The 11,217-nt window shown below is 39.5% G+C and overlaps 1 protein-coding gene across 2 annotated transcripts; it reads right to left on the bottom strand.

The window, feature by feature from the left end:
• Nucleotides 1-474: 474 nt before the first annotated feature.
• Nucleotides 475-10,056, bottom strand: LOC121312703 (general transcription factor IIH subunit 2-like). Of its 2 annotated transcripts, none has more exons than XM_041244408.1 (16): nucleotides 9,907-10,056; nucleotides 8,885-8,981; nucleotides 8,059-8,136; nucleotides 6,787-6,823; nucleotides 6,596-6,682; nucleotides 5,986-6,036; nucleotides 5,643-5,697; nucleotides 5,195-5,300; nucleotides 4,871-4,961; nucleotides 4,134-4,221; nucleotides 3,842-3,949; nucleotides 3,278-3,341; nucleotides 2,875-2,981; nucleotides 2,005-2,107; nucleotides 1,651-1,690; nucleotides 475-960 (listed from the first exon to the last, which is right to left on the bottom strand). In XM_041244408.1, the coding sequence occupies exons 2-16, from the start codon at nucleotides 8,938-8,940 to the stop codon at nucleotides 841-843; spliced, it is 1,191 nt and encodes a 396-aa protein (XP_041100342.1). In that variant the 5' UTR covers nucleotides 8,941-8,981; nucleotides 9,907-10,056; the 3' UTR covers nucleotides 475-840. The 2 variants fall into 2 exon arrangements, with proteins under 2 accessions (XP_041100342.1, XP_041100332.1); XM_041244398.1 differs by having other exon boundaries at nucleotides 8,885-9,040.
• Nucleotides 10,057-11,217: the final 1,161 nt, after the last annotated feature.

Here is an 11,217-nt window from a genome sequence, read left to right on the forward strand (position 1 = left end):
TTAAAGAAACTTAAATGATAGCTTTTGCGGAGGATAGTACAGATCATGTATTTCGCAGTGATTTCACTGCAGTTGCTAAGATGAGGTAGCACATAATCTGAAATGCTTTTCACATTAACAGTATACTGCTTGAAAAGCAAGCAAAAAACATTAAAGTTCACATGCACAGGCAAATGTATTCTTGACCCGGCAGAGTCCCGGTTGCTTTTCATTTTGTAAAACTCTGAACACTCTTGTGAAATGTGAATGATGACGTGTGTGCTGTACCACGACAGAAGAGAAAGGAGGGGTGAGCTTTTTGTTGATGTGTCTGATCAGGAACAACTGTTAAATAAAACAATCATGACAACCCATCTGATGCTGGTTTGTATTCGTTAATGCTGCATGTATTAGGACAGGGTGTCTGTTCTAGACACTGGGTAAATGTGAACCATTCTCATCTCAGATACTTAAAAACAAGGGACACATGTAACCTTGGTATAAAATCAGCGGTTTAATTGGATTATACCCAAACACAATCTGAAAGGTCTCTATCAGGTGGCTGGGAGACTGTGGTAAAGGTTTGGAAAACATTTATAAATGAAGGCAGTATCGTGTAGTGAGTGACAGAAAGACAAACAGTACAGAAGAGTCCAGATTTTGGAGGGAGGACCCTAAAAACACAACAAGCATAAGCCATTGCCTATTTTTGCTAGCTGGCTTGCATTCTCTCCAGTGCTTATGGGTTTACTTTGGTCCTGCGTACGTACTTGTCCATAATTAATACTATGATGATGATGTATCATCATGGCAACGGGATTTTCACTGGCTTATGCCGGGGTCCAGCTGAAAAATGACGATTCAGACGCCTGGAGGGCTGGGCTGGTTGTGTATACAGGAGGGGCAGCAGTGTAAGGATTCGTGAATGAAGAGATCACACTCCACACAGAACACACTCTGGCAGGACGTGCACATGTACACCTGGAGAGAACAAAGCAGAAAGCCATGAGGTGCACAGAAGTCTCCTCAAAGCACATCTTGCTGCCTACACTGCTCCCTGGTTACAATGCAGGAAGGACATGGCTTCCAAAGTGCTTTCTTGTTATGAGGCTTACTGTAACTATGGCTCCTGAATACAGCTTGTCCCTTTGAAAAATGACTACTGGTGATGTGCACCGTCCACCATAACGATCAGGAAAAAGTCAGGACACCGTGACCTACATCTCCAATCTGTACCCGTGTGGGATAGGAATACTACTCAACAACAAGAACAATAGCAGTGTTGTGTTACATTATACTGTGCAGGGATGGAAATGAGACTACTACTGGACAGCAGTTTCATCCATTCCAGGTTTTATTAGGAGCTTGATTAGTCACAGTATATAGGTAACAAACTCAGGAGTGTCTTACTAAACTCATAGTAGAACCAGGAATGGATCAAACTGCTATGTAATTGGAGTCTTATTTGCGTCCCTGCTGTGTGTAAATAGGTACAGGAGGCAGAACTCATATCTGCATTATACTACAAAACTTATGATACATAATACATAGGGTTAGACAACACATTTGAAAAAACTGCAAAGTGCAGCACACATTTGCGTAAACTGGCTGACCAACCTAACATCCAACCCATTCCATTACATGCTTGTGGAAAAGAAACAAATAACTTACATTCTGGTCTTTGAGTTCTCCCTGGCACCCTTGACAAAACCTATCGAAACAAAAACAATACCCATTTTAATTAAACTGCTAGTGCCAATCACCTTGTATACCAACGCCAACTTATTACCATGACCAAGCACAGAATACTTCAATGTCTGTATCTTGCAACGACAGTCATTTGAATCCAACACCTGCATTTTAAAATGAGTTTCCTGGCACGTGTCCTAAGCCTACAGAAGGGCATCCTGATGAAATGAACCCAGATCCCAACAATGTTACCAACAAGGTCTGGCTGGTGGTGCCACATTACTTATATACAGTTTAGGAAAAATAAGGCAGATATAAAAGCGGCAGGAAACATACTTTTGTCCTTGGTAGTCTTGTAAAGGTGTTTCTGTGAAAGGCTCTAACGGGAAAAGGTGATGGAAGGAGCGCGCCAGGTGAGGGGCAGACACCAACGTAAGACCTTTAAAAAAAAATGAAGAGCGCATTCAAATTACAACTACAATGACAGGTATTGATGAAGTGGGATAATTCCTTGCACGATTTCAGGGGATCAAGAGGTCACCTGGAATAGATTTTATTGAACCTGTTTAACTGTGTGTTATTATACCATGAGAATAAACACATGCAGGGCTGCTGCAAGGGCAGAAATGGAAGGGTGAAGAATGTAAAATGGAACAATAAGTCTGTGCTCAGATAGCTAATCGTTAAAAAAAAAAAAAAGGTAAATTCTACAGGCATGCAATACTGCTTCCCAATTTAAAAATAACTGTAACCGATCTCACCAAACTATCTGTAAAGTGCGTCTGTGGAAGTTACCTGCAATTTCCACACACAACGACAGCAACGTCCAGTTTGCTTGCAACACTTACGCCCGTCTGCATCTCAGAATCTTCATTTAAAACAACAAAGTGGTTTCTTGATAGTTTTAGAACATGAGCACTATCCCTACCATCAGTAAGCTTATATCAGTGAATAACAGATGGAAATAAGACTCCCATTGCACAGCATGTTTGATCCATTCCTGGTTTTATTAAGACACACCTGACCTTGTTACCTACAGTATATAATGTGGCTAATCAAGCTCATAGTAAAACCTGGAATGGGTGAAACTGCTATGCAGGTGGAGTCTTATTTCCATCCCTGGTGAATCAATGCAATAATCAATGAATGTCATTCACAGTGGGAGAGTTCCAATTGCCACTCGTCCTGCAACCCAACCCAACTCACCGCAGACTTTACACTCCACGGGCAGTTCGGTGTATTTAGCTCTGCACTGAGGGCAGTAATACCCTCCCAGTGTCAGGCTTGGCCCACTGCCACTGCTGTCCAGGTGCCTGTGAAGAGAGAGGTGTTAAAACAAGAGGGCTGGCACAGCAGAGTCCAGAGTCACCCCAAACTGATCTGCCTCATTCACTGCAGCGAGGGAGATCTCAACTCGAATCAGAGAGGGACTTCATTAAACACAACATATCATTCTGCATGAGTGGAGGCTTTGTATTTTAAATGCACATCGAACAGGACTTACGTGATTGTTGTTGTTTTCGTGCTATACTGTTGAGGCAGTTTATGAAATGTAACACATGAAATGAAAAGTAATATTGAATGACCTATTCCAAATAACTATACTTACGCCATGCTGAAAGATGGTTTGCAGTCTTGATCACATGTGGATGCAATTGTATGCTGAGGAAAACCTTAAAATATTTTAAAGAATTACTAAAAGGATAATTAACTAGCTAATAAACATTTCATATTTAAACGTTCAGTGCTAATGGATAACCATGAACATCTATAAAAGGCGCTGGGACTAACCAATATAAACGTTGGCTAATCGCGCCTACATTTACAAGAAACACATGAAGTTACCTCTGCTGTGTTCTGTGTTGTCTGTATTGCAGCATTATATTTTTTTCTCCAATAGAAAAAGAAATGTCTTCTAAGAACTGCAGTGCATCCAGATCACATCCCCGCCTATCCCCTCCCCCCTGCAACAATGCCAAGCGTTCCAGAGTATGATATGTGAATAAAAAGACAACAGCAAAACATGACTGCGATACAGACATCACGGGATACAACAAGACAAAGCAATGCATTTCCTGTGAACTCTAAGGGGTTCTGTAACACTTAACCAAAGATTATATTAGTGCAACCCTAACCCTAACACCATACAAAGGCAAGGGGAAGAGCAACCCACCCATTCGAATGAGGGAGCACTCCGAGCTGGAGCTGGCAGGATGGGGCTTGACGTGATACTGTAGCAGCTCCTTGAAGTGGCTTTCATCTAAAATGACATGGTATGTTCCTGTCCAGACAGAAAATAAAAAGAAGTGTTCAATATCATAGAACACAGTACTGCACCAGGGTTTCTCTGGCAGCACTAACCAGAAAGTTTCCAACAAACGTATGACTTCATTTGTTTTTATAACTACGATGGTCAAGTGTTTAAAGTCAGACACACAACAGACAGAATTAAATACAGTGCATACCGCCAGTCTCCCGAGTCAGGACAGTGCACACCCGCACTTCAGCAGACAGACCAATCACTGACACGCGGATTTTAAGAGCCTTCAGACTCTGGAGGGTGAGGAAACAATTCACCAGTTACAGCTGGCTGGAAATACAAGATGCTACCGCACACAGCTCTCTAAAAAAACACAAAAATCTGCAGCTTCGGCCAAAAGTTTTGCATAACCTAGAATTTTATGACTGAAATATAATTTAAAAAATTAGAAATATAAATAAAATAAAATTAGGTCTTTTATTTAACATCATGTAATCAAAAAAATTACAAAATGATATTGCAAAAGTCTACTGGAAGCCATAACAGTAGTACAGTATTTCATGTCAGATTTCGAAATGTCTTTTTTGTCAGTTTTTCGTTAAGTATATAGAAAACTACAACGCAGTACGTTAGTGTGACATTATTCGTTTGTTAACTATACAGGGTCTGTAGGGTGATGCAAAACGTTTGGGTAAAGCTGTAAGTGTGACATCAGACAGACAGCATCCACACCCCCAGCAGACTGAAGAAAGTTTCATCAGAATTGGACAAGCCATGGATCTATATTAAACTGACACCCAGGAAATGGGAGGACATGCATTCCAGGCAAAGCAGAGGTTAATAATAAAATGCACGCATGCAAAATAAAAGCAGGCTTAAAAACAGCACTGTATTGAACATTGTCTGGATCACATCACTATATAACAGATATTCTTTACCTACCTTTATCAATTCATAAACGTTGGCTGGATCACAGGTTGTGAGACTGCTAAATATCACCAGCACTTCCCTGCTAGCATGGCCCGGCATGTGTCTGAATATGCAAGGAAAGAAAACTATTATATACTTTAGTTACAAGACTTTCAAAACACAGGTTCACGTGTGCATACAATATCCCTCACACAATAATGCATTACCGTCATTGTCAAAATGTATTTATACAAGCATTCCTGGTGTTCTACAATGTTAGTGTCTGTCACACCTGCTATGAAGTTTCAGCATGAAGGAATGAACCAGGGAGGCAGTTAGTTTGCTGCCTTCACTCACCTCAGAGTTTGCACGGCTAGACTGAGTGAATTATAGAGGGACGGTTCTCCAGCACAAATGGTATCTTTAGCTTTCTTCAAGTCAGCTACATGCTTCTTTGGGTTTCCTGCAAATATTACATTTAATAAAATGCTAGACATTATCACAAGCTTACATGCCTAATCAGGGGACAGCATCCCAAAACATCTCTGATAAACACCAACACATGCAGGTGTGTTTCTTGTCCTTTTCTCTTTTCATAGGAGATGTGGAATTCATTTAAGTTGAATGCTCCGTGAAGTATGAAAATAAATGTTACTTAAAAAGTATCCACTGTTACATCATAAGATCATGGAACTCAAAATCTACATGTCACAAAAAAATGAAGGCAAAGAAACTACCATACAAAAAACAATAATAATAATTGAACAAGCTTTTAGTTTTGTGTTTGTTTAGAAATGTAACTCACCAGAAAGGTCTGTCAGCTTTTCTGCCCTTTTGTTCTTTGTGGTAATGATTCCCAACTGAACAAAGAAAGAAGCAAGTATATCCATGACACAGATGCCGTCATGAAAGTCAATACAAACTGAGAGAGACAGTCACAGGAACATGAAGATGCAGGCCTGCACCCACCACATGCCTGGAAAAATGTGAAGTCTGACAAGCACACAGATGCCATCTGCTACTCTCAATAACTTGCTAAAGAATTTCCACAGCAAGTTCATTACAATGGGATGATAAGCCGCTCTTTGCACACATCTAGTGTAAAAGTGCATCAGAATGCTGCACTGAAGACAATACCAAGTGCTTACCTGGCTGATTGGGTTCTGATCAAAATACTCTTCCACAAAATATTCCAAGAGCTGTTGAAAAAATACAGATTCAGTAACCAGGCTGAAACCTTACAGGGAAAACAGGGTTCTTCACAAATTTAACCCAAGAGGAAAATCCTAGGAAATACCAGTAAACTAATCAGATCTTATTTGAAATTCCAGGATTACAATGCAGTATTAGTAAGCAAGTACTTTTTCTCAACCCCAATCACACCATATACAGTACTATGAAGAAGGAAACACTGATCATATTACTGTGTGTCCATAACTTTTAAACAGTCCAGCATTAGAAACTACAACAACAATGTAACAGCAAGTCTTTACAGGCTATACAAACCACGCTCCGAGTAGAAAAATAACCCTGGCAAACAATTCCGGTACTCATTCACAGAAAGGAGGGTCTTTAAAGCACCGGTTTTGGTCCATTGTATTACCCTTGTATTTGATGAAGGTCCCAGTGTCTCCTCGAGTAATGACATTACCACTCTGGAGTGCAGGGAGTATAAAAGCCATGAAAATCTCTAAATAAATATTCATATAAACACATCATGACATTGGAAGATATGGCCCGCAGCAAGTCATACCCCACCTTTAGTGTGCTTGTAAGTCTGTTGGGCTTCAAGTCCTGGTCTTCCATTGTCCTTGAAGTATCCATCACCACATACAGGTGACGCATCTGCACAACATTTAAACAACGGCACACAGTAAAATGAGGGTATGCGTTTGAAACCAATGAGTCCGATATCAAAAAATATGTTTGCAAAACAGTGAAGCACTCACCATCCCAAGCCTAACCTGTCCATGGGGCTCAAACACTCTGCAGAGAAAAAATAGAGGATTCACTGAATGAAACAACTGGGAACTCTCTGAAATAAGCATATTGAAAATGTATCAATAAACACCAACTTTACCTTAACCTTTAACACCCTATTCTCAGCCTAATCATCTTAGAAGTTCAACCACAGTGGCTATTTTTAAATCAAGGCTTAAGACCTATTTTTATAAATTTATCCACTGGATATACATATACATATATATGTAATTTTAACTATATTTTTATATTACATTGTCTTATTTTCTTATTCTTTTTATAATATTTTTTGTAACTACTGCTTTTTGTAAGTCTGTGTGAAGCACCTTGAACCTCTTGGGATGAAAGGTGCTCAACAAATAAAGTTTATTATTATTATTATTATTATTATTATTTATTCACAAAGCTTTAACAAAAATAATTCTTCCAAGTTCATAAAACTCTTGTTTGTTTTTATTTATTTTTTGTTTTAGTCTTTACATAAATCAAGTGCAAAAGCTGTGTCAGTGGGTTCTAGAAAGGAAACATTCTCATAACATTTAATGAGAAAGCATAACCTGGTCCCTGTACATGCATCACTTTCTACGCACGTTTGCAGAAACTGAAATGATGGTAAAAATGATCATGGTTGTGTTTTTAGTGCTCTCTCTCATAAAACGTCAAATTGAGTCACAATTTCTTCAATGTGTGCAGCTTCTGCAGAAACGTGGAAATGAAAGCACTGATGCAACTTTTCTTTTCTTCCATTCAATTCTCATATCGAGTACATGCATTCTGAGTGGGGGAGTAATGGGTCTGGAGGGGAAAACAAACAAACATTCTCCCAGCAGCAATACAATACCACAGCACCTTGTATTGTGCAAGATTTCTGGAGACCTACACTATCAAACTGTGAAATAATCAAACTTGAAATACCCCAATATTGACTTCAACAGCACCACTGCAGTGCAGCCCCACGTTTCTACCATTGCTGATAATCTCATGATGAACAGTCAGTGCAGACATTTGAAACCCTCTTCTGTATGCTGATGTAACAGCAGGATCTACCAAAAACATGCAGTATAATAATCATCATCATTCCTTTATTATTAAAAGCATTTCGAGATGTTTTAATGCCAGTGTTTTTTTAAGAATGTAACAATGTTTCATGCTGCCCCCTCTTTGACTGAGCCCCTTCCCAGAATGTGTTCCGTTTGAGCTGAAGTAACCCTCGTGTTAACTTTACTTTGATTTATTATTACCGTTTTCTCTTCGCCTTGAACAGAATATTTTCCACAGTTGCCTTGAGGGATCCGGATTCATCTTCTTTAAGGATTTCCCTGTAAAAACACAAAGGGTAGGGTCTGAACAAGCAAGAGTTAGTATCCAGGACAATCTGCTGACAGCAGCCTGTTCACTGAATGTGTCATTCCAGGCAAGTAAAACCTGTCTATCCAACCCCTTTACATCACTGTGTAATTCAACATCATATCTGAGTCCCGACAAAATCCCTATTCAAATTAATGGTTTGATCCCCTCTGCAACCCAGAGCCTGTCTATTCTGTAGTCTGGCATGATTTACAAATCCGGTCAGCCTAAAAATCAATGGAAATGTGACTGCGGTCCAGCTCCAACTCATTACATGATTACAATACTGGAGTTACAGGGTGTACCTGGACAGTACTTTCACTGTGGTTTAAGTGTTCATACAGTTTTCTTATATACTTTTATTTTGGGTACAGTATTAGATTTTACAGCACCTCTGAAAGCAACACACTGTATAATCTGGCACGATATTCCAGTCTCAAGCAATGCTGGATTAGACAGGTTTTACTGTAGAAGGTCTACTGCCAGTAAGAACCACCACAGAACTGTTTCCAATAGAACGCAGGTCTGAAGAAAGACAGTTATCTACGCTATATTTAATCAGTTTAGAGAGACAGGGATAGAATTTGTGTTGCGTCTGTACTGGTAGTAATAAAATCAGCTGTTTCTGTGACAGTACAAATCTGAAACGGATTCCTATGAAGGAAGGCCCCCTTTTCAAAAGCCCATTAAACTGGAATGTACTTCTGCCTCAGAGCTTACCAGGTCCTCTCATAGCCTCCTTCCCAGCGTTTGGCTCGTTCGGGTTCTTCATCCATTTTAGTTCCCTGATTCTATTAGCAACCAGATTCTTTATGAACTGAAGAGAGAGAGAAGCACCTGGGTTCAACTGAGACGTTACTCATCCAGTACCAAAAACTGTTTTTATAAAGAAAACATAGAGAAACAAAAAGACATTAATGCACAAATACTGCTTTGTTTTCTCATCTGATAACTGACTTTATTAAAACATAAACGACAGCAGAAGATAGAAATGCGTTGATGTACTCCCTTTGTAGAAGGAGGCAGCAGAGAATGTGTTTAAATCACATCATGGACAAAAACAATCATCTCCAGTATAACTGTGGTATAGTCTACTAACGGTGTGCTCGCCTGCTTCCTAATTCTGATACAACCGTGTGTGTTTGTGTGTACACTCTCTCTCTCTCTCTCTCTCTCTCTCACACACACGCTAATTTATCCAACTATATAATCACAGTCGTACATTCTGGGCCACAAATCTATAATGCGGCGCATAACAAACCGTGTTGTATCCCCAAAGAATAAACGGGAGTATGAGTTACTGACATAAACACAATCCCTCCCATCATCATCATCATCACCGGGTATGTATCTTTGTTTGCACATCATTTCTGACGCAGTTCGGACATTAGACTAGTTCCCCGGTATTAACACGTGCAGATTGTATCATCCCATCTGTTTGCTTAAATACCAGTCTATTATTAACATTGCACAAACACCTCAATCAATACTTCATGGTTGTATTAATATTATGGCTATGCTGTGTGTCTTGATCCTACTAGCCGTAAAGTTTAGGAAGAGTAGCTTTTTCTTCGAGATACTGTAAACCAACTTCCAATGAATACTATATGTGACTGTAACACAAATAGCACTGATAAAAGTGTGTGTGTGTGTGTATATATATATATATATATATATATATATATATATATATATATATATATATAATTTGCAAAGTGCATGAAGAACAGTTTTTCGCTCACCTGTACAAGAAGCAATGAGGGTTCTGCAAAACTGATCCTGAAGCAACAAGGAAACAAACGAATGTGCATAAATGTTCCGCCTGCAGGACTTTCTGTATTTTTTTTAATACAGTTTTCTGATTTACATGATCAATTCGAATACACTAACTGCTTTCTACCCCTCTGAAATCATGCTCGGCATTGCTGTTATTAGGGAATGCAAAATTACATTTGGAAACATCTCCTCGTCACGGGTAATTCTAGCTTAAAACGCAGTATTGTGTTTACCGAAATAACACGCACTTCTGCACCACCTGCTGGATATATTAGAAACTGCAGGGTTTTTGGCGATGACCACGGGTCGAACATGTTAAAAACTGAATATACTTCGAGTATTACACGATATTATCTTCAGTATCTCTTTCATTGTGCCCCATATGGGTGGCATGAATGTAAAAATCCTGACAAAGGCTCCAACAACGTGTCAGAGACCATATTTATAAGTGATGATGTAGTCAGGCAGAGTGAGGACTCACTCATCCCTATATACCTACACCACACACATCGGCATAAACGCAAGACAATATACTGAAGAAGACATAGGATTCAAATACCGCACTGGAACGAGAACTAGCATAGGACGGTCTTAAAAAAGACCTTGGTGTTGTAATAGACTCACCTCTGTCTGCAACCAGACCGTGCAGGGAAGCAACACAAAAGGCAGACAGAATGCTTGGTTGTAGACTCAGAAGTGTACAGTTCAAATCAAAGGACGCTGAGCTGGCTGTATAATGTACTGGCCGGACCACACCGTGTTCAATTGGTGTCCAAGAAATAAAACCAAAAAAAAAATTGGGCCCTTGTAGAGACTACAGCACAGAGCAGCCAGACTAATCACAGGGCTAACATTCATGTCAGCTTTTCATTAAGCATATGGAAAACTGCAAAGAAGTATTTAATTCAGCATGTTAATGTAACAATATTCAGCAAATTTCATTCAGCTTTATGAAGCAAGTGTCGTTCATTCTATTGGGCCATGCAAAACCGTTGGGCATAGCTGCATAATAAAGGAAGGTTAGAAGAGACTTGAACAGTCTAAATAACAGCAAACATTAAAATTGTAAGAAATTGTGTAATAGTCTCTATATCAGAACAGATTATTCTTTTAGAATATGGTATTTTCTGTTACAAATTGAACAACAAAGCTGTGAGTGGTATGTCAGGTTTTTGAGCTCAGGGATGTAAGGAGAGAAGGGTCCTGTGCTGGTTGCATGGGGGGGATGGGAGAATCTCAGAGATAACAGATGCAAAGAAATGTGAGGGGCCTTGGTG

The sequence above is a fragment of the Polyodon spathula genome, chromosome 1, assembly GCF_017654505.1.
Source record: "Polyodon spathula isolate WHYD16114869_AA chromosome 1, ASM1765450v1, whole genome shotgun sequence".
In the NCBI taxonomy this organism is placed as follows: Eukaryota; Metazoa; Chordata; class Actinopteri; order Acipenseriformes; family Polyodontidae; genus Polyodon; species Polyodon spathula.

Bases quoted from the DNA above. Each gene is read 5' to 3' on its own strand.
- LOC121312703 (XM_041244408.1), bottom strand. From the start codon at position 8,940: ATGGATGAAGAACCCGAACGAGCCAAACGCTGGGAAGGAGGCTATGAG. The intron at 4,962-5,194 runs GTGAGTGAAGGC...TTGCATATTCAG, and splicing joins CTAGCCGTGCAAACTCTGAG to ACACATGCCGGGCCATGCTA. The intron at 3,950-4,133 runs GTATGCACTGTA...CTGTCTGGACAG, and splicing joins CCTGACTCGGGAGACTGGCG to GAACATACCATGTCATTTTA.